Source organism: Pezoporus flaviventris, unplaced genomic scaffold (assembly GCF_033815535.1).
Source record: "Pezoporus flaviventris isolate CSIRO_AGI_PZ_B2104156 unplaced genomic scaffold, CSIRO_AGI_Pfla_v1 ptg000031l, whole genome shotgun sequence".
In the NCBI taxonomy this organism is placed as follows: Eukaryota; Metazoa; Chordata; class Aves; order Psittaciformes; family Psittacidae; genus Pezoporus; species Pezoporus flaviventris.
The window spans coordinates 40,175,539-40,199,060 of NW_026892579.1; the positions used below are offsets into that span (position 1 = coordinate 40,175,539).

Genomic DNA, 23,522 nt, shown 5'->3' on the forward strand with positions numbered 1-23,522 from the left:
CCTTATATCCAATCTAAACTTTCCCTGTTTAAGTTTGAACCCGTTACCCCTTGTCCTATCACTACAGTCCCTAATGAAGAGTCCCTCTCCAGCATCTTTATAGGCCCCCTTCAGATACTGGAAGGCTGCTATGAGGTCTCCACACAGCCTTCTCTTCTCCAGGCTGAACAGCCCCAACTTTTCCAGCCTAAAGATCACTTTCTTTCCTAGAATTTTTCTTCACCTACTCTGTATCTCTGTATGATCAGATTAACAGAGTCACCAGGTACTGAAGGGTGCAACCTCTGCTAGTATGAACAATGAGATAGTAGCTTGGTGCTCCTCGGGAAAGAGATCCTGCCTTTGAAGGCCAGGACCCACAATGAGGTCTTCACTTGATTCCAGACAGGATTTCAGCATCCTCAGGCAGAACTCTCAAAATCACTTCATTACTGACCACGTTAGCATAGCTTCGGATCAGATAAGGATGTTGAAGCCAAAGAGTTTTACCTCCTGGAGCAGCTGATCTGAATGTGAGGTCCTCCCCTGTGGTCTGTTGTCTCCAAACACCCCTGGATGGGTGATCATCACAATTACCAGCTCTCTGTGGCATGGAGAATCACAGGCGAAACTGGAATGAGACTGCGGCACTGCAATGTGCCTGTGTGAGACAGGCTGGGCTGCAGCCCATGTGCAAAGCAAAAGCTGGTGGCATAAACCCCACCTCAGTGTGTAAGACTGGATGAGCCTGCACTCTGTTCCTGGGTGCGGTATTGCTGCTTTTGGTAGTCAAAATTTCAATTTCATGCTGCTCACATACTAAGAACATCTTAAGAAAACCCAAGTAAACTTTGAGAAAAGAAGTTTGCTGCTTTCTGTTGTTTTGGATATTTGAGGTAATATTTTCAGGTTTTCCACAGGAGGGGTAGATATGGATTTAAAAAGAGAAAACTTGAGAGCTGAATCTGTATAATAAACAGTATCACAAGGCAATGCTGGGTGTGTCGAAGCTGTAACGATAAATTCATTCTTCTTGTCGCTTCCTTCAAAGCTCCACTGAGCTCAGCCGCTCCCTAGTTATCCTCCCCTGCCAATCTCGCTGCAACCCCTGTGCTTCACTGCTGTTCCCATCTCCTCCTGTTCCTTCTCCTGCTGGCTCCTTACACAATTCTCTGCACCTTTGCCTCCACCGCATGTCTGCTTGGCATAGGTTTTCCCCGTGACCCTTTCTTAGTGTGGTCTGTTCTCAAGGTCAGTTAGAGCAAAGCCACCTGCTTCTTGGTTTTCTAATGTGCCCTTTGTTTTCTGTCTTTAAACATGATTTATTCCATGGAGAGATGGTGCAAACATGAAATTGTGGGTGCTAATACCAACTGGAATCTAGTAGATCTGCCCTGTGTTCATCTGCACAATCCCTAGAGGAGCTGAGGTTGGTTTTCTGCTCTCTTTGTAGTAGGTGTCTGACAATGGGCAAGGACTCTGGGGAGAATCTCTGCTATGGAAGTTCATATCCTGGAGCCAGCACAATTTCATGAACAATATCCCAAAGGATAAGCCAAGGGACATGTCTTTCAGTCCAATACGTCGTTTTTACATTTTCACATGTAGAAAGGCTTCAGTCAAGAGCCAGAAATGTGGTATCAGCAATGGAACTCAGTTCATTAAAAATTCAAATCAATGGAAACAACAGGATGTATTATTTATCTAAGCCTCGAATCAATCTGACTACTATGCATAATGATCTTAATTAGAAAAGTGAGCCCAAGCAGGAAGACAGTCTGTCTCCTGGCTTTGAAATTATCATACCCCTATCAGTATGCTTGGGTAACTTGTAATTAGGGACAAAGGTTACCCATAATTTTATATGCTGAAAAACCGGTTTTACACATGTCATTTCAAAAAAATATTTAAGAAATAAATATAAGACTTGCTACCCCTATTATGCTTTGATTTTTTGCTACTAGATTACTACTGTGCACTAATTAGTTGATGGTCTTCAGAAATACTGATAGAAGCTTTGCATTTATATACAGCCTGGATAATAGTAAGTAACTAGTAAATCAGTATTGGTCTTTGTACAACTTCCCTTCCAAAGTTCAGTAACTTTTCCTATCTCTGTTCCACCTGCATGGAAAACAGAACTCAGAGAAGTAGCATGAGTTGTGCAAAACCATAGAGTAAGTTCTTGCCTGTTCTAAAACTTCACTGGCATGTTACACCAGTATGCCCAGAATCACACCAATATAGTTACCTCTGCAGTCACCTGCACTTTTCTTCTTTTCTTGCTTATCTTCAACTGCTGCCATCAAATATGATGTGTTCTGGTTTTGACAAACTGGCAGAATCTTGTGATTACACATTCTTTCATATTTTTTGACCAGCTGTAATTAGAAAACAGAAGACCTAAATCTGAGGTCCATCCTCATCAAAACAGTCTCCTCCATGTTTAATTTAAACAAGTTATTCAATATAGTTAAACCCACTGAGCAGAGCCCTTGCCTGCTCACAACGCTGAGCCACACAATAAACCCTACTCTCAGTAGGAGCAACGCCTTATCTTCTGAACTGGAACTCAACTCTTTCTGTTTCATCACAGATACAGCTACCCTGATTTTCTTCAAAGTAGTATTTAATCTTAGAAATTCATTAGGAGAAGATCAAACTCTTTCTGTCACAAGAAATGGCCTTGCTTTCCCAGAACAATATTTCCACAAAAAAAAAAAAAAATGGAAATTAGAATCACAAGTAGGATCTGTTTCATCAAAGTATTAGCTACATTTCTGTGAGTTTGACAATCACCTTTTTAACGTTAGGTATTATATGCGTAATTCTCTTTAATGGGCGTTACAAATGTTCATCCCACACTGAAAAAAGATCACAGTTGGTATGAGTAATAATTTTTTTCTTGAACATAAACAGTTCCCCTCTAGCTCTGTACATATCCTCCAACATCAATGTAACCACAGCTGTCAAGGCAGCCTCACCTCTTTCTATGTATATTTTAGCTTTAATTTTTTCCCATGATTTCACTTAGTGGATTTTTTTTTTTTTTTTTTTAAAGGGGCCTAAACCTGTTCTCCAATTTTGTGGGCAAATTCACTGCAATAACAGATCTCCGCGTTTAGACATCTTTAAACATTATTATTAGCGTGCAAGAAATTAGAGACCTACATCAAGATCTGGAGGTCTGGGTTTTTTAATTGGAAGTGAATTTCAGATGATAGTTTCTCTCATTTAAGGATCTGGAAGCACTTTTCATAAAGTTCCCCTTCCACCAGCTTCGGCACAGGCTCAACAGTCGCCTGCTGTGTGTACAACCGAGGGTGAGGACGCAGGAGCTCAGTGCAGAGGCATGGCAGGGGTCTGGGGCTGGAGGGGCATGTGTCCCTTCTGGTCCCGAGGATACTGCAGTGGGGAAGGGTCCCATGTCCCCACAGAGGTGAAGCACACGTCTCCTCTGTGATCACTCCACGTCCCTTTGAAGCACCCGTGCCCCCCCCCCCCCCCCCCCCCCAGTGACGTCTGCAATGTCTCCCCTGAGGTGAAAAGCCTATGTCCCCTCACAGATGAGGGGCTTCTGCCCCCTCAGAGGCGAAGCTCTCTAGTGTCCCCTGAGTAAAGCACCCAATGTTCCCTGTGAGGTGAAGCATTCATGTCTCCTCAGTGAAGTACCTCTTACCCCCGTGAAACACCCATGTCCCCTCAATTACATCTGCAATGTCCTTTGAGGTGAAGCACCTATGTCCCCTCAGAAACAAGCACCCATGTGCCCCGGAGCCACTGAGACGGGCGAAGGCACGCAGTTCCCCCCGCCGCACCACCTCAGGCAGAGACCCCTCAGCACACTTCAGCCGCCCCGCCGAGAACTCTGGGGACGGGGAGAGGGGATGGGTTGCGGTCTCCCAGCCGGCAGCAGGCCTGACTAATCGAGAGGCCGGGGATGCCCGGCCCCGCGGCGGGCGCGGAACTCAAGTGCCAGGGCTGCCGTTTCCAGGCCGGGCCGCGGTGTCGGCGCTCGGCGCGGTTGCCACGGTGCGGGCCCCGGGGCGGCTGCCGGCATGGACGAGGAAGCCACGGTGGGGGTCGGGCGGCTCCGCGGCGCAGGGAACGGTGGGGGTGGTTGGTTTCGCTGGGCCGGAGGGGGTTGGCGGAGCGCGGCGGCTGCAGCTGCGTGGGAGGCGCTTCTCTGCCGGGCGCTCAGCGGCTGCGGCCCTGGGGGGAGCAGGTCCGGAGGAGCTTGGCTGCTCCGCGGCAGAGCTGAGCTGCCGCTGGGCGCTGCCTGCCCCAGCCCGGCCCTGCCCCGCCCCGTCCCGTCCCGTCCTGCCGCCGGGCACGGTCGGGGCCTAGAGCGGCGGGCAGGTCCCTAGCCGGACCCCTCGGTACGGCAGCTGCAGCGCTGGTGCTTAACAGCCGGCTGTGGCGGGTGCTTTGCGCGGCTGGGGTTCTGTGGGGGGCCGGAAGAGAGCTGCCCATCTCGTTCATGTGGGTGCTTCTGAAGTCTCTCCCGGCGTATCTTCTCACCCACTTGTGCAGGCTTTCTTCACTGCTTATGTTCCCTCATAGTTCTAGTTATTTTCTCTTTCGTGTCCTGCTCTCTACTTTCTTGTTTCTGCTTCCGTTTCAGATGGGTGGCTTTTATCAACCCATGTCATGCGTTATTCCCCTTGCTCTAATGCTCGCATACACAAGAGCTGATGCTTGCCAGCTGAAGTTATTTGTTCACAGTTATCAATGACTGACAGAAAATGCTATGATTACTTTTTATCAACCAGAGCTAACATAAAGGGCATAAATATTATGTATGAATAATCTCCAAAGCCTAGTAAAAACACTATTTATTTTACTTGAACGCATGTGAAACTGTTTGTGTTTTTCCCTCTTAGAGAGATTTTAATGAACGCTGTGCCCAGTGTTCGGAAGTGAACTGGGGTCTCACTGATGGAGGCAGATTTTACTGCAGATCTTGCCACAATGTTACTGAGGTAAAAAAAAACAAAAACTAAACTACTGGTCTTGGAAAAGGTTCATTTTGATTGCTTCTTGGTTTTATGTTAAAAAATCTTAAGATTTTTCTCCTTGGCATTAGAAGTTGAAGGCAGTGTTGCAGTTCTTCCTTTTCATGCTTTACTTGTCACTGTTTAAAACTAATGTTCCTCAAAATCACAAGATTTAAAATGAGCCATTTTCAAATGCTGTGTTGCTATAGCCATAGTACCAGCATGCTATCTAGATGCCTTGGAAGTATTGCCTGGGTACTGCCGAACTTTCATACAGTACCAGGGTAGGCAAACCCCGATGTATGTCCCTATATGTCCAGGATAATAATTCTCTGTTTTTGCAGTTTTTGAATGAGAAGTTCAGAATGTTCTGTCTCCCTTTACTTTAGGAAATTTGAACAAGTTCCTTGATTGTGTTTTATGAAGGGGCAATCTATGCAAGTTAGGCCTGGGTTTTTTTTCTTGCTAAGGTATATTCCTGTTTTGCAGATAACTAGAGAAGTTGTAAACACTGATTTTATTACTAACACAAGAGTCCAGACAATCTCCAAAGGTTCAAAAAAGCAGGAAAAAAATGGTATGTATGAATTTATCTCTGTATTTTACATAAGAGTCACTGCTCAGTCAGGGTTTACCTAGCCTATTATATCTTTGATGGTGACCAAAAGCAGATAGCTAGGAAAGACTGTAAGAACAGAAACAAAATGCAAACCCCAGATGCTGTCAAAACCTTCAGTAGTCACATTTTGGTGACTTCATGAGCTACAGGTGACCTCTGTGAGCCTGATGGTGGATTTTGGGGTTGTTTTTTTTTTTTGATATAACAGAGCCCTGTGCCTCTTATTGCCACTTTGATGTGTGGAAGTCAATACTCAGCAAAGATAATGGTGGTGTGCATTTAGATGTGGTCATCCCTTTGTTCCTTCCTTGTGATGGCAATCACAAAACCAGAAGAGTTGTCTGTCATCATAAGGGAGATGTGATGGTGGTCCAGCTCAGAGAATGTCTTGTCAGTCTGGCTTGCGGTACAGGTACTTGGCCCTGTAACCCATACACAAACCTACATGGAAGAGATTTCATGCAGTTACAATAGCTAAACCAATTTTACATCTTTTATCCAGAGTAATTTCTATACTTTTAATGATTCAGAAGAATAGTAGTCATTATGTATGATGATATATGCCATAAGGATAAGTTATGGTAAGGCTGCTGCTGGAGCTAGGTATGTGTCCTGTTGTGGCTAGGTAGATGTTTTACTGTTGTGGCCACTTTCAAAAAGCAGAAATGCATTACAATGCTAAATGAAGCACTGGGTTGTCTTTGTCTCTGATATGCTGATCTGTCTTCCCTCTGCTGTGGTGCCAGTGGATTACTACATTCATTCAAAGAGAACAACTGTATGGAAGTGAAGAGTAAAAAGCGGAACAACTGTAACACCTCCACTTGTCTTTATCCTGTATTACTCTTGAAGTCTGAGCTGTGCACTGTTTCATTAGCCATCCCCCAAGCTTCTTAAGAAAGAAATCCTTAGCTTCACACAGTCCTTTCTGTGGGTGCAATTAAATTATGCTGTGGCACCTTATTTTCATGCATTTATAGGAGTCAGCTGTATCTGTGGTTAATAGTTAAAGCCAACATCATTAAAGCAGAGCACAAGATTTGTGTAGTTAACTTCTAAGGTGGTGAGATGCAAGGCATGATTGGAAGAAAAAAATAATGAAAAAGAGCTATGGAAGGAATGAAAAGGAAGTTGGGAAATGGACAGAAATTTCTAAAAACAAAAGCCTGTAGAAAAGGAGTTGTAAATACAGAGAGGTAAGGGTGAAAACTAAATGTAACACCATCCAAGAGAATAGTGTATAGGTTGGAGCAGGCCTGCCCTTTAGGAAATTCATGTTGTGCTAGAAGCTTGGAATATCTGAAGAGGTTTCTTTCATTTAAATGTGTATGATTGGGTGGGAAAGAATGGTGAAGACTGTGGTGATATTGGTTGTATTTTGGCTGACTCACCACCGTAATGTATTCCAGCTTTCTGTGCGAAGGGATGGGAAAGGAGTTGTATTTCACTTTAATGACAGGTTCTCAGTTACTTTAAAACTGGTCACTTAACCACTCTCCACTTGACTACAAATGCCACACTAGAAGTTATAGTGAAATATGTTGTTCTTGGGAAACGTGGAGAACTGTGCTTGTTCAGTAGCTTTTCTTCTTGATTAAGACTGTGAATAAATGGGAGTTAATGGAGTATATTCAGTGTGGCTGGTCTCTGCTCTAGGATCTGAAATAAATTATTAGAGAGACATGTCTCTGTCCTGATACCAAGAGATCAGAATATTAAGTGGAACTAAGTGTACGTAAGGTTAAAAAAAACCCACAGACCAGTACAAACAATAAAAATAAAACACTTTTTTTTTTTTTAATTTAGATGGAGGCTGTGAATGGTATGTTTGTGAAGGCTTTCAGCTCGTACTCAAGAAACAAGCTGAAGCTTTAGAAGCATTAGGAGTATGTCCACAAATGAAGGTATGAAGGTGTTGGTGTGAGTTGTGCACACTGGATGTGCATTACAGGAGGAGTCATTTTAAAAGATTGTAATTTTTAAAGTAAATGGAGCAACTCCCTGTTTAAAAACATTGAGCATATGAAAATAAACTTTGCTTCTCTGGTAATTTTAAAACAGTTTATAAATCACAGTTAATAAAATTAAAGCTGAGTTAGAAATTATGCTCTGTTCTTTCAGCAATCAACGATCTTGTAAACATTGTACTAATCACTGTCCATTTGTATTTATCAGGATGAAGTTCTATGTAATTTTTGGAGGTGTTACCTTCAGAAGAGCAAACAGGCATATTGCATCCAATCAGCTGGGGAAACTGTCAAAGCATTATCAGTAAGTGAAAAGCTCAAATCCCATGAGATATTTGGTATCTTTTCGAAAAGCAACAGCAGAATCCTTGTTTGTTCAAGCTACATATCTGGCTGGCATTCATGTCACTTCAGTATGAAGGATGTCTTCTAAACAGTGTTTCACATGTCCATTTTGTTGTTAGGTTTGGTTTGTTTGGTTTTCTTTCCTATTTTGAGAGACAGATACTTGTCTGAGTATGGAAAACTGCATATTTAAAAATACTGCTTTGCCTTGGCATAGCGAGTCAGTAGGTACAGCAGAAATTATAATACAAAATGTATCATCAGCTACCATCCTTACCTGCCTGCTCTCTTGATATCACTTGTTTCATGAAGCTTTGATTCTATGTACTGCCAACTTTTTGGTCATTATAACAGACAGAAACGTAATGTCATCACCGGAAATCTTTTTATCTTGAGAAATCCTTTAAAAATAAGGGGTTTTGCAGGGTTTCTTTATATATTGCTGATTCACAGAAAAAGGAAAAATGTGAGCTGTTGGAGTTTAAACTTCATTTACTGTTTAACTTTTATCTATCATGTTTTATTTGGTTTCTTCAGATTGAAACAGTCACTGACAATAATACAATGACTTATTTACAAATCCTAGGTATGTGATAGTAGTACTGATGTGGACAGTGACCCAGAAAGATCTAGCATTCTTCACTTGCTGTCCCTCTCTGAAAGTGAAGGGGATCTACAGACTGATAACAGCTTTGCCTCATCAACTAGCAAGGTCTCAGGTAGGAGCAAGGAACTTGACTATCTGGAAATAATTTTGTATAGTTTTTTTAATAGAAATATATATAAAGTATATTCATGTAGAATGCATTGGAGTAACTGGTTGCAAATTGTAGAGTTTTCAGTACTGTTTGCCACTAGGGTACTTTATATTCTACCAGAAATAGAAGACTTTGCCTCCTCCCAAAGCCCACCCAAGGAGATGAAAGTTGAACATGACCTAGAAATACAATGGGAAATGCAGGAGAAAGTTTTATTTTACAACAAGTTTGTGCCATACCTCCTGTTTGCGGTGGGAAAAAAAAATGCTATTGTATTTGCAAAGCTATATGTTCACAAACAGCAGCTTTAAAGAACAGGTGGTTGTTTAACTAATAGCAGAGCTGTCAGTCATGACTTTGATGTTAAAAAAACATGATTTGGTTCTTGGGGGAGAGGGTTGTTGTTTGAGGTTTTTTGTTTATTTGTTGTTTGTTTGGGGTTCTTTTTTTTCTATCCCATAGTTACAGTTAGCTTTCTAATTTTATGCCAGTATATTTTGGTACTTCTGTATCTTATGTCTCTACATTCATAGAATCATAAAATAGTTAGGGTTGGAAAGGACCTTAAGATCATGTAGTTACAACTCCCCTGCCATTGGCAGGGACACCTTCCACTAGACCGTGTCACCCAAGACTCTGTCCAGCCTGGCCTTGAACACTGCCAGGGATGGAGCATTTACACTTCTCTGGGCAACCTGTTCCAGTGCCTCACCACCCTCACAGTAAAGAACTTCATTATATCTAACCTGAACTTCCCCTGGTTTAGTTTGAACCCGTTATCCCTTGTCCTATAGCTACAGCCCTAATGAATAGTCCCTCCCCAGCATCTTTATAGGCCCCCTTCAGATACTGGAAGGCTGCTATGAGGTCTCCACGCAGCTTTCTCTTCTCCAGGCTGAACAGCCCCAATTTTCTCATCCTGTCTTCATCCAGAAGGTGCTCCAGCCCCATGATCATCCTCATGGCCCTCCTCTGGACTTGCTCCAACAGCTCCATATCCTTTGTATGTTGAGGACAAGAGAACTTCAAACAGTACTCCAAGGGGGGTCTTACAAGAGCAGAGGGGCAGGATCACCTCCTTCTTCTGGGCTGTGAGCACACACTGCCGGCTCATGTTAAGTTTCTTATTGACCAACACCCCCAGGTCCTTCTTCACAGGACGGCTGTAGCTGTGCCTGGGATTGCCCTGACCAGGCACAGGACCTTGCACTTGTCATTGTTGAACTTCATGAGGTTGGCATTGGCTCACCTCACAAGTGTGTCAAGGTCTCTGTGGATCAGACCTTCATTTTTTACTACTTTCTTTTTACTGCTTTCCTTATAACCCTATTTCATCAGTTTCTCCTTTCTGTTCACAATCTCAACTTGAAAATATTTATAGAATGCTAAACATTTTAATTTAAAAGTGTTCTAGAATATTGGAGTGATTTGGTACTACTGGGCAAGTGTAATGCCAGACAAAGCTCCAATGTCTGATATTGGAAATACATTTCAAGGCATATTTGAAAGCTTTTGTTTGCTTTTTAAACTTCTGATGGTTTTTCTTTTTTTGCTTTATTCTTTGCTTGCCTTTTCCTTCTTTGTTTCAGTGTTTTTCCCCTGTTATGTACTATCTATCCTCTTTATGTCCCATTTCTGTTCTTCTATGATACTGCCTGTCTACCCTCAGAAGACTACAGTCTTTTTGTTTCATGTTCTCTTCATTTGTAAAGGCCAGAAATGGTAATAGAATAAGAAACTTGATCTGCAGCAAGTAAAATTAAAAAACTTTTAAAAATCCAAACGGGGGGGAAAAGTGGGAAAATGGTGACACAAATTTTTTGAGTATAATGCAAGCACCTCTCAGCCTTATGTGTTAAAACAACACAATTTTCAGATAAGAGTCACTGTTTGTTTGTACCTGTAGCAGATCTTGGGTTTTACAGGAAAATTACATACAGAGGAAAGAATTGAGTGGAAAAATTTCTAGTGAAAATATTCTATGGAGTTTCCTTACCTTTTAGATGCCTGGAGGGACTCCTTTCTTCCTTGGTGCTTGTGCCTTTTATAGTCACACTGTTAGCTTTTCAGAATTGCTGGACAGTGTTAAGAAAGGCCATAATTTAATATGTTCTTGGTCTGTTGTTTCAGAGATTGGATTCAGCTGTTAAGTAGTCATACCAATAAAAGCACTTGAAATGAATTAAGAGTTCAGCACATTCAGTGACACTAAAAGTATATTTTGGTAAATCAAACAAACATAGAAGTTGTTTTGTGTATTCAAATGTAACACAAGTAATGCTAAATGTGTTCTAGTTAATTAGAAATTCTTGTGAAGATTCGTAAGTTTCCATTTCTGTGCTGTTTCTACTGAGCTGTTATTGCTACAGACTGGAAACCTCAACACCCTTTTTATCCTTAAGAGGCTTGTCCAACTAGCAAGCTTTTTGTTATTTTTGTGTAGGGATAATAGCAAACTGTAGCACTGAGATGTTGCTAGAGAAGCCTATTAAACTCTTAAATTATTAGATGTGTGTAACTGTGTGTTGTCATGCCTTGCATAAGCTGGAAGAAATAAAAGGAAATTGTGTTCCATTATTAAGGCCACAAATATAATGAGGATTATTTTAAATTGAGTAGAATGTGAAATTAATAATGAAGGTTCAGCCATGAAGCTGCCTTTAAGCACAAAGTATCCATGTAAAAGGTGAAACTGTTGACTAAAAGGATTAACTGATGTTCTTGCTTTTGTTCTCTGACGCACCTACGTGATAGACCTCATAGGATGCTCTCATCTAGACCTTGTCCTAGTCTGTGCAAGTTGTACGTTTGCACTGGTTCTTTTAACCTGTTGCTGTGTCCGTAGTGCTGCTGGCTGCCGTTTTAGGAGCCGGTAGGTGGCATCAAAGACCAATTCTGGCTCAGGATCACAGTATTTGGCGTGACTTCATGCTTCATGTCGGTGGCCACTGGACCTCTATCACTGACCACTGGCACCTTACGGGCTTGGCTGTCACCTGCCAGCGTGACCACGGAGCTGCCAGCCTCTCCAAAGTCTTAAGCAGTTTTTTGCAGGCTGCTTGCCATGGCCCTGCAGCTCCCAGCTGGGGAGCTGTAGATCCAGCCCTGGGTGTTCCTGTCTGAACAGGTGAACAGTCTGTGGGGAAACACAGTGAGGAAATCTCTACAGAATTAATGGTGATGTTTTGTGCTGGTATGCTTTAAATTCATTTTCCTTCATCCTGGCTGGGTAGTGCTGTAGGAAAGAGAGACTTTTCTTTTTTATACTTCCTCCTTCCCTGAGTTCCCAAGTTTCACTGCTGAAAAGGTTTCCAACTTGTAAATCACTCTATTAAATTAAATTTCTTACTGCTGCTTCTCTTAATTTTTAGTGATCAGTAATAGGGAGGTTTTGTTGGTTGTTGGTTGGTTGGGTTTGTTTTTTTTCCACCCTCTTCACCACTTACTACATTTTTGTTCTGATGGCGTTTCTTTTTCGCTGTATTTAGATATGTGGGGGTTTTTTTTAATAATATCTACATTTCCACAGTTAGAGATTATAAGGCACATGGATACATACCTTAACCGCAGTAAAATTCCTGCAGTGTAAATAATTCTCTTGTTAAAGTCCTGACTGTGCTGAAGTTTAAAACTCTGTGCTTTAATCCCTAACTCTGAGGTATTGATTTAAGTACATAAAATTTTCCCTTGTTTCTCCACTGTTCACTTATCACTCAAATAGAAAATAGTATTTTCAGCTCATAAGTAGTGTTAGTTATATGTTGTGGAGGCGTACTCCACAACAGCGGAAGTACTCCAGCTTCAAGTGTGGGTCCTAACAAAAGGTCTGTTTTGGTGGGTACCAGAGGGAGTTTTGTCCAGTGTCTTCATGAGGTGAATAGCAGTTTATGAAACAGGCTATCATCTCATATCATGATAGGCAAATAAATTAGAGTTAAGCTGTTTAGTAGAAAAGTACACAAACTACCCAAGTACTCAAAGTAATGATTTCAAAATGTTAATAACAGCTGAACAAGGGTACTTTTATGTGCCTTTTATCTTGTTTTCTGTATACCATGAATCACGTTTACATCATATCAATTCCTTTTTTTTTTTCCCCTCTCCTTTTTAACATAAACCCAAGAAAGCACCTCTCTGTGCTCTGGATCGGTAGATGGTAGCTTGTATTTAAAGAAGAACCAAAAGGAGAAACTGAGGATGACAATGCCAATGACCCTTTCATTCTGTTACATGGCATTACTCTGGCTGAGAGAACCAATGACATTATCTGATCTCTTAAGGTATGAAGAGTCTCTAGTGAAATATTTGTTGCTTTTCTAAATATATGTATTTTTTATAAATGTGATTTTTTTTTTTTACGTTAAATCTATCTCCCTTTTACTAATTTGATCAGTAATAGTGAGAAGTTTTCTATGTTTAGGTGTCTTTTCATTGATGTAGTAATTCACACGGCTGCTCTTGGAGAACGTTCTATTGACTGCAGTGAATCTCAAGGACCTGTAAGGGAGAAAGTTTTGGAGCTAAGGAAGTTTTTCTCCTTGAAAATTCCTTAAGATTCATCAGAGATGTATTTGCTGTTGTCAGCATGCCAGAATTAAATGAGTAAACATTCTCCAGGGCTTACATCAGTGGCATCATACAAACAATACCACTAGTATATAGTGATCTGAAAGGTAGCTAAGTAACTTCATGCAGTGGAGTTGGGCACAGAAATTAATACAGGAAGTCCTTTTTTGTCTTCGTATCTTTTAATCTGTAATTATTAGAGTTCAGAATAACACACCTTTTAATGTAATAGAAATAAAATGTTCTAATAATAGGGTTTGATGCTAAATGGAGACTGCTGAACTGTTGCTGACAATGCAGTCCCCTTCTCCCCCCCTACAAGAAGTCTGTGAATGTACTTGGTTCGCATACTTTAAGAAAAACATATTTACTCAAAGAATGAAAAATTATTCATCAACTTTTCTTGTTAGCCATAAATATTTTAAATTAAGCCCAAATAGGTTAAATTCAGGAATTCTTAGATTTTCCTTGCAAGATCTTTTGTATACTGATACTTCTTTTTAAAAAGTGCTGAAATAGTGTGCATTTCTAAAAAGATGGTGAAAAAAATGCTACTTCAGCAAAATTTAAGGAACGGAAAGACTCAAGTGACTATGTTGGCGAATCAAATTGAAAACTCGGACAAAATAAAGGAAAAACTGATTAAAAATTCAGTTGATGGGGTAGATTTCAGTTCTTTTGTTTTTATTTTTGAAATATATAACCTGTGATCTAAAAGGCAAGGTAATGAGTACATCATCCCTCACCTCTGGTGCATATAACTCGTATTGCTGCTGAAAGTGTGATGAATACAAGGAAGGTATACACTGGAGCCTCTCTCTCCTTGGAGTACCAGCTTCTACCAGCACTTTGCTAGCTTTGTACAAGCTTTCCAACAAGGATGGATATTGAAGAATGCTATTCTGCGAGTACATGTAAAAGGGGGAAGTTGTATGTGCTCAAATACATTAGTTAATACTAGCTACTTTATTTCTGTGCAAAACAATGTTTAACCCTTGGACATAACTTTAGGGGCTGGCTGTTGCCTTCATTTATCAGAATTGCACAAAACCATATCTGTGTACCTTGATACGCTGTTGCATAAAAGAGACTTGTTGAATTTTCAGCAAAATGCCACAGTATTTGGAATTCAAACTAGCACCCTGCCATACAGAAGTCTTTATTGAGTAGATTAAAAACTAGTAGAACTCAGAAGTAATTTTCAATAACAAGATGTATTACTGACTACTGTCGTCTTAGGGAAATTCTGTAGGAGTCAGAACAGCCACAGCATACTCTGTATTTTTGTCAGTGATTGAAAAACTAAATATATAAATCCTGTCTGATATAACGTTTGTAATATGGCAGAAAATCTAAGTAGTAAATTACAATTACTGGGATAGATAAAATGGTTCACAGTAAAGAATTATTGCTTAGCTTTTGGGGAGAAAAATGAATAATTATATATTTATTCTTTGGTTATGGTATCTTGCAAACTGTCTCTCTAAAGCATGTGGAGTCATACGAGGCAAATATATCCTCACAAGTTTCTGTCTTAGGATGATAGTCTGGTTTGAGAAAAAAACAACCAAATACAAAAATCAGCTAACAAAGTCAACTATTTAGAGGAAAGGTAGGTTGTATTATTTGTATATTAATGGTATATTGTGGTATTTGGCACTTTAAAAAATTGGCAACTGCAGAAAAGATCTACGGAAGTAATTCAGAACCTGGAGAACATCCTTTGTACTGAGATCCTTAGGAGATGAGCACATTTGCTTGAAAGGATTTAGGGGAAAAATGGAAACAGTAAAAAAAGCTGGAAAAGGAGAGAAAAAATATTCAAGTACCAAAAGTAGCACAGAAAGGCATAATCAGAAGCTAGTAATTGGAAATTGAAATATGATTATTTGAATGAACAGGTATCATTTCATTAGATAAAATTTATGGGTGTAATAGTTTTAAAAGTGGGTAAATCAAAATGATTTGGTGACTTTAAATGCACTGAACATAGGAACGGGATTAAATACAGAAAGTGATGTTTAAAGTAATGTAGTTTGTATTGCAAAGTATTACCATGATACGATAGTTATATAAGACCATAATTACGTTATCATGCTTCCCTCCCTACCCTTAAGGTCTCTGCCTTTCACAAACCTCATGAAGAAGGAAAAAGAATTTTATATTGCATGAACTATGTTAAAATACTTGTTTGCTAACTTAGGAATATTGAAGTTTAAAAAATCAGACAATGTTCCCATTTTTTGATGCATTAAGATACACAGATCAAAATAGTTACAGACCAAAGATGAAAACTGTGCAGAGAAAACATTAAGTATTCAGCATTACCTTTTAAATTTATAAAGGCAAATTTGTTTATTTATTTATTTATTTATTAAACCAGCTGAATTGTAGTTGGGCTTAAAGTTCTGCCTTGTTTTTTCCTCAGTTTGGTTTTCTCCCTACCCTGAAGTCAGCTGACTACTGCTCCTCCCTTGTGATACATGCTTAGGCACTATGGTAGGGCAATCTGCCAGCTTTTAAAGGATTTACAACACCAAAAATATACTCCTCCTTGCTACTTGACACACTTAGCAGAAAAACACTACAATTACCTCCTCTGACAGGGACATTTTGGTTTAAAAATAACATTTTTAACAACCTGCTACTCAAGTCTATGCAACGCATTAAATCCCTTTCCATTGTGATTAGTCTCACAATACTCCATACAGTGTACATTATTTATGTAATTAATAAAATTGTTGGTTTGTGGAAGAAGTTTCAAGATGCTAGACTTTGAGATTCTGAGAACTAATGCTTTTCAAATCAGGTTATACCTAGCTGTGCTGGCAAGACTAAACTTGTAATTGGTTTGTGGCATTATTCTGTGGCTTTAACAGATGCATCATTTCCTTGTAGCACGCAGAGGACCTGGGCTTTTTTTCGTACTTGGCCCTTACTAATGCATACTGCTGCTGTAATTAGAGGAACATGGACTGTGTATTGTATCTGCCAGTCAGGTTTCCAAGCACTTCATTGATAGAGCATAGTCTTGCAAGTGTTTTGATTGTCTGTTAAATGAAAGGTTTGGAAGAAGAGCAGACAGAAGAAAATGTTCTGAAGTGCTATTCCAAATCTGGGCTTTTGGAATATGTGTTAAAAACCTGAATCATCAGCACAGTGTATTCATAACAGGGTATTTACACTGTTTCATGTATTTTTAGAACGTAAAAACAACTCTTAACCTGCAAAAGAAGAGCATTCTTTTGTATGGAGACAGTAATTTCACACTGGGAAAGATGTCATTATTTTTTAAACAGCTGCAATGCTTTGAATTAGTAGAGCCAAGTTAGTGAAAACCTGTTTTTAAAAACCAGAACAACCCATAGCATTTAGATGGACACTGCTTGTTTCTTGCAGTGTAAGGATGTGGTTCCAGGATCAGTTTAGGATGATCAAAGTTTGTGTTGCTGTGGTCCTACATAAACATCCCTACTCTTTCTCTTGCCAGTCATCCTGTTTATGGTATATTAGTTGAAGTAGATCTGCAGAAAATTTATTGTGCAAAATAAAGTTTCACCAGACACTTTCGTGGAGGTTAATTTGCTTCATTGCAGTCCCTTTCTGCTTTGTGCTGGCAGTAATGCTCCTGCAGTCAGCTGAGTCTGGAAATCTATTTGGTTGGAATCAAAACCTGGAAAACAAAAGACTAGTTCTCAGTCTAATCCTCTGTCTGAGAAGTCACACAAGTGCTTTTGTCAGCAGGGAGGAGTGTGAGGCAGAGGACTGGAGGGTGGGATTTCCCATCTCAGAGGCAGCAAGCTGTTAGGGTGGTTTGCTGCAATCACCACTACACCACACCCGAAGGAAGGTCCTAATTGTTTGTCCTCTTCCAGCTGCTACTGTGCTGGCTCAGGAGGTTGCAGCTTGCTGTGTCTTGGTAGCAGCTCTTCAGATCTGACAGCTAATTGTGTGATTGCACCTTAACACGTGTCAGCCAAAGCTTATCATCAACTGAGCCTGTAATGGGTCACTGTTGCTGAAAGAGGAAGGTTTCATTTACCTTTATTCTTTCCTTCTCCTGTGTGATGCATCTCCTTCCCTCTGCCAACTCTTGCACTTGTTGGAGCCATCTGTGAGCCTCCTCAGTTGGTCAGGTGATGTGAAAGAAACTCTTATTTCTGGCAATAGGGTAATGGGTAGTCTTTTGCTGCTCTTGATGCTTTTGCATCATTGATGCTCAGAGGATGATGAGCAACAGGAGCACACGGTCAGATGAGAAGGAGGGAAGTACTACTAGTTATGTTGAGCTGTTAGGATGGCTCAGGGCATTTTGTGAAACCATACCTCAAGTTGAAGTTCTTCAATTTAGTGCAGATCACCTTGACTAAAATGAGTTAAGAAACTGACATGCAAGCTGCGTGGCAGATCGGGTGGGATGGCAAGGACAAGCAACCAGTGCTGGGTTTGCGTGATAACCGCACCGAGTGTGTGGACCAGTGCACATCTCTACTAGGGGTTGGGAAATGCTATTTACCCTGGTTGAGAAAAGCTACTGAAATTTTGTTAAACCACATGATTAGAAAGGATTGTGCAATGACTTTTACCACTTCATTTAAGAAACCAACACGTAGAGCTTCAGAATAAATTTATCAGGCAACATGATTTTTCAGAGTGCTGTTGTTTTTCAGAAATCATTATAAATGATGTGTTAATTCTAACCAAGAGAGTTTTGGTTAAGAAATGCACTTTTCATTTTAATCTGTTTTGAATTCTATTTTCTAATTAAACTGAAAATTCAGTTAATGTTTGAAAAAATAGGATGTAATTGTAAGCTTTTCAGCCTTTTAATACAATTTTAGTCAACTTCAAGTAGACACGCAACATAACATGCAACATAACATGCAACAAGTGATGGTGAGGGCACTACGTTGGAAGAGGGAAGGTGAGCCTGTGAATTGCTGTTGGCTTGGGAGGGAGGTGAATCCTCAAGAGTGGCTGCTCTGTCTGTGAAGATACTGTTCTGCCTTATGTTCTTTGTGGTGCTTTTTTTTTTTTGGGGGGGGGGGGGGGGGGGGGGGTCCCTCCAGATTGATTTTGAATGGAAGTGGCAGATTGCTGTGCTTTATGAAACCTGGAGTTTCAGTGTGTGGGATTGGATCAAGCTAGCAATTGAAGTGGCTAGGTACTGCCCTGCACTGGGAGGAGTTGCAGAACCTAGCCTTACAACTACTGTAGGGACCCAGAAGAGACTTGCAGATTTTATAGACCCAAGAAGTTAATGGTCTCTGTAGCAAGATCAGAGAGATAATGCACAGATAACACAGCTAGCAGGAGAGAAAATAGTTTTCAGATCTCTAATACCATTTAAAGCACAGGATCTTCTCTGTTTGAAATGTTAACTTACTGAAGTTTAATATCCTCTTTTAACAAAATTGACTTGGAGAAGAGACAGGAGGCAGTTCTAGTTTAGTTCTATGGGAGACCATTAGTCTGCCTTAATCTGGAATGAGGGTAGCATTGATTCCCTTGTGAGAATTCATGGATGTTCAGTGCTTGCTTTGCCTGGTGTGAATGTTAGCTAAGAGACTAGATAACGTCGACTAAAATCAGGGGTTTGGTGTGGTGGTGGCTTTTTACTGGTACCTATTGTTAAATCTTCATATATATATATATATATATATATATATATATATATATATATATATATATATATATGAAAAAGTCAAGAAAAATCCCAAATACTACTGTCAACAACTTTACCAAAGCCTGTTTTTAACAGAAAATTGCATTATATAGATGCAAATAAAATATAATTATTTTGTATTTGTTAGTATACAAAATACTTTCTATTCATTGCAAAATACTTTTAAAAAATTAGAATACAGATGTAATTAATGGGGTTTCATTTCTGCATATCTGCTCATCTTTCTGTGACTTTCCTCCCTGCAACATTACCCAACTGGAGCTGCTCCAGCAGAAAGTGTATGTCTGAAAAGTAAAATTTACTTAAAGCTTTAGAATTTTGAAAAAAAAAAATAAAATCTATGCCATTCAGAGAAGGCTTAAGGCAGTTTCAGAAATGCAGTGGCTGAAGAATGTGCAGAAGAAACTCCATGTAAGCATGTTGATTGTAAGCTTTCTGCCATAACATTACCGTTTATCAATCATATCCAAGCTTGAACTTAAAGGCCTGTTAAATGATTGAGCTGGTTTTTGTCTGACAGAACATTTAGGGGTGTGTTGCTTCAGATCGAGTTGCTTAGGCAATATAATACCCATGTTACTTCAAATCAGAAGTTGATTTGTATATTAATTTTAGAATAAATGTGTGCATTTATCATACTAAATATTGAATATGTTTTGTTTTGATTTTTTTTTTTTTAATGCAGGTTTGTTGTTGAAGGTCATATTCCATATTTGAATGTTTTCCAGCATTTTCCAGAGAAGATGAAATTGCGTGGACTTGATCTTAAGATCTTTTGTGTAGAGGTAATTTTTTTTCTTCAAGGGAATGTTTTAAAAAAAAAAAAAAAAAAAAAGACTAAAACTTCGTTATCTTACGGTATTCTGTTTTTTTTTTTTGGTGGCTGTACTAATAAATTGATTAAAACTGTTCTTCTGTGGTACAGTGGATATTTCACATTATTGGAGCCTGTGCAGAAACCAGTGCCCTCTATGACTTAGAATGCTTTAATCTTTAACCAGTCTTATTAAGCTGATTACCCAAGTCAAAATAAAATCAATAAATACTTTTGGAGAAAAAAGTATTCAGAACTTCTCTTGGAACACCCAGAAATGACTTGGCTTTGCATGTAGGGGCAATATATTATCTTTTTTGGTGCTTCTTTAAAGCATCTCTTGAATTTGTTTGTAATTCCTTATTCTTTTCCTAAAATATGGTTTAGATGCTATCTAAATTGTTTTGTTTCTTCCTGTACTGGTTGAAATATCAAACCTAAAATCTATTTAAGGGGTTATGGCCCTTCTAGAAGCTACATAGTGATGGACAGTCTTGAGTAAAATGTAAATTTTCCTTATTTAAGGTTATTATGCATTGTGGTAATGATTGCCCAGTGGTGTTTGTGTTGCAAAGGAGTTTGTTATGGATTTTTGAAGTGTTCAAATAAAATCTTAGCTTTTAAGAGAACAAAGCAGCAAATCTCCTAATAGGAAAAGCTAGGTTTTAGTCTGCTATAAGATGTTTGTAGCCTAAGCCCTCAATGATGATGTTTCAAGTAATGTTACTATTCTCCAATAAGTGGTATTTTTAATACCACTGCTTTCCTGTCTGAATAATTATGACCTCAAGTGTTAAAAATAAGGGCATAATTTTAATATAAAACCTCTTGATTTCTTTTCTGTTTTGTGTTTTTTTCTGTTAAGGAAAGATCTATTGAAATGTAGGCGTAAACTTCAAAAACAAGACATAACTGTTAATTTGCAATATCTCTGTCCTTCTTTATCTCCATCCTGTGGAGGAGTTATTGTCTCTCAAAAATGGCTACATAGAACTTGTATTCTGGATGGATCAAATAAAATACATTTCCCCCCCCCCCCCATCCAGCAAATCTCATAATTCACATGAATTGCAGCTGTAAAAGTTACACCACACCTCAAAGTGAGAGATCTGGTTTGCAGAGAGGAGATGCCAATTGGAGGATCCTTGTGCTTTCTTTTAGGATAGTTTTTTCTGGCATGCAGGATGATCTGATGCCAGTACTGAAGGTGATGTCATAGAATCATCATAGAATCATAGAATGTTTAGAGTTAAAGGACCTTAAGATCATCTAGTTCCAACTCCCCTTCCCATGGGCAGGGACACCACCCAAGGCTCTGTCCAACCTGGCCTTGAACACCGCCATGGATGAAGCATTCCCAACTTCCCTGGGCAACCCATTCCAGTGCCTCACCACCCTTACAGTAAAGAACTTCTTCCTTACCTCTAATGTGAACTTCCCCAGTTTAAGTTTAAACCTATTACATCTTGTCCTATCACTGCAGTCCCTGATGAAGAGTCCCTCTGGCATCCTTCTGTCATCAGTCCTTGTGAGCTTACTTTCTCCCAGAGCTGTTGGTTCAGATTGTCTGAACTGTCCCTCCACGAGTACATTACCACTATGGATTGTAGCATGTCCTGATGTGGGAGCAGGACTTCACAATTTTGAGAGCCAGAAGCTGGTCAATTTAATCTTTTTCCACCTTTATATAAAAAAGGAAGTTTTTCCACTTCATCCTCTGTCTTAAACACTTATATAGCATATATGCACTTTCCTTCTTTCACAAGCTGGTATAAGAACCCAAACATCATATTGCTTATGATGAATCTGTATCAAGTGTGGTCTGTTGCTTAGTTTTCAGGAAATTGCTGATCTAAAAACTGAATGTGTAACTTTTGACCTCCATCTTGTTTGTGATTCTAACACCTGCACCCTTCACTTCCAAAGTATAAAGTAGATACACATACTAATCAAGTCATCATCTCTTAAACTTTGTTTTCATTGAGATTGTGTAGTTTTCCAGCCACTCCAGTATTATTGTGGCTTCTTTCTAGGAATATCTGCTCCCTGCTATACCTTCAGTGTTCCTTTAGTAATGCATCCTTAGGTTTATTTCATTTTAACATTTGTTACTACATCATTGGCCTGAAAATTACAAAAACCTTACTTGCTGCTTCCTACATCTTATATTTCAGGACTGATCTTGCTGCTTGTTGTGGCTCTGAGATAACCAGTAGTTCACTGTATCTAGTTTTGACATCTGAGTTTTGAGAAATTCAAGAGATGAGGTTATTGTCCTGGAGCAGGAAGTCAGATTGTGTAATACTTCATCCTGAAAATGCAGCCTGCATTCTTCTCTCCTTGGTGTTCTGTATATAATATTTATAGACAATTATCTTCAAAACCTTTATGGGATTATGACTGTTAAGAACCAGGCAGGTAAGATACCCTAATGCCATGTTGTGCTTCAAGTCTGGTGAATATGAGCTACAAAAATGTTCAAAAATCTTGATAATTGACAGGACTATTCAACATGTCTCTTATTTTATTTTTATTTTGAACGGATTTTTAGTGAATGTAGCTGTGTCCTGTGCTAATTCCCTGCAGCCCAAATTTGAGTTGAGAACTAGTTATTTCCTAGTAGCTTGAAGGATTTAAAGTCATACTAAGTGTCATTCTAAGTATCCATTAAGTACAGGTGAAGCTTAACTTGGTAAGGCTCAGCTTGTATCAAAAAAATCTCAATGGCTTAAAGTTGATTTTTTTTTTTTAAGTGACAATTTCCTAGATAGCAAAAATATACTGAATTTGTACAAGATTGAGTGTGATAGCTTTAACAAAATAAGTGCAATAATTATTGTGAGTCACATCTACTTTCTTTCTGTGTAGTGACGTGTATGTGTACACGCACAAGGAGTTTTTTAGGCCTCGTCATCTATATGTGACTAGTCTCAGTCTTTCCAACTGATGAACTTCTGTGCTGTGTAATGCAAGAACAGAGTCTGTATCACTGACAATTTTTCCCTGTCCTGTCTACAGTTTGGCAGTTAGAGGTGATTGCAGCATCAGTCATACAAGGAGAGGCTGGGAGAGCTGGGATTTTTAGCACTGAGAAGGCTGGGGTGGATTTCAGTAATGAGTGTAAATATGTGGGCAGAAAAGAGTGGGGATGGAGTCAGGCTCTCTTCTCAGTGGTGCACAATGGAAGGACAGGAGTCAATGGGCAATTCCATTTAAACATAATGCTTTTTTACTGTAAGGGTGATTACATTCCTGTGTAACATTAGGTGTTCCTGCTCTGGCAGGCGGATTGGACTAGATGGTCTTTCGAGGTCCCTTCCAATCTCTAGCATACTGTGATACTGTGAATACTGGAACAGGCAGCCCTGAGCCACTGTGCATCTCCATATCTTTGGAGGTGCACAAAACCTGACTGGACACAATCCTGAGCAACTTGCTGTAGTTGACTCTGCTTTGAGCAGAGGCATTGGACGGTCCAGAGGTCCCTTCCAACCTCAAGTATGCTATGAGTCAGATGGTATAGTATGCCTTGTATTCTATTTCACATTTTCAATGTAGGTGGTGGATTAGCACTTCATATTCTAGTAACTGAACAGCTAACAAGAAGGGCATAATTCTTCACTCTGCCAAACTGAATTCAGAATACTTGCCACAAGTATTATGGTGCCTGGACACACCTCTGTCCAGCAGCCTGGGAGCTCTGGGTGTGACTGCCTCATAAATAAAAAGGAGCCTCCACCTCTCCATATCACCTTTATCATGATGCATAACTGTTAGACATGTTTTAGGTC

General features: G+C 39.7%; 2 protein-coding genes and 1 long non-coding RNA gene across 4 annotated transcripts in view; 2 read left to right on the forward strand and 1 right to left on the reverse strand.

Moving 5' to 3' along the window:
* The window catches only part of KLF11 (KLF transcription factor 11), a 201,635-nt gene that overhangs the window by 68,521 nt on the left and 109,592 nt on the right, over window positions 1-23,522 (forward strand). The window lies entirely within an intron of this gene.
* Window positions 3,880-23,522, forward strand: part of TAF1B (TATA-box binding protein associated factor, RNA polymerase I subunit B) — a 51,117-nt gene continuing 31,474 nt past the window's right edge. The window contains exons 1-8 of one of the 2 annotated variants that reach the window (XM_061460813.1): window positions 3,880-4,055; window positions 4,863-4,961; window positions 5,466-5,553; window positions 7,402-7,499; window positions 7,771-7,866; window positions 8,494-8,626; window positions 12,789-12,945; window positions 19,603-19,702. In XM_061460813.1, coding sequence (XP_061316797.1) covers window positions 4,038-4,055; window positions 4,863-4,961; window positions 5,466-5,553; window positions 7,402-7,499; window positions 7,771-7,866; window positions 8,494-8,626; window positions 12,789-12,945; window positions 19,603-19,702 — 789 coding nt within the window. In that variant the 5' untranslated portion in view covers window positions 3,880-4,037. Of the gene's footprint in view, window positions 4,056-4,862; window positions 4,962-5,465; window positions 5,554-6,512; window positions 6,792-7,401; window positions 7,500-7,770; window positions 7,867-8,493; window positions 8,627-12,788; window positions 12,946-19,602; window positions 19,703-23,522 lie in introns of those variants that run through there. The other variant, XM_061460814.1, reaches the window with a different exon arrangement.
* Window positions 16,780-17,392, reverse strand: LOC133272997 (uncharacterized). The gene is made up of 2 exons (XR_009744630.1): window positions 17,274-17,392; window positions 16,780-16,904 (listed from the first exon to the last, which is right to left on the reverse strand). It is a non-coding gene; the product is annotated as an uncharacterized LOC133272997 (long non-coding RNA).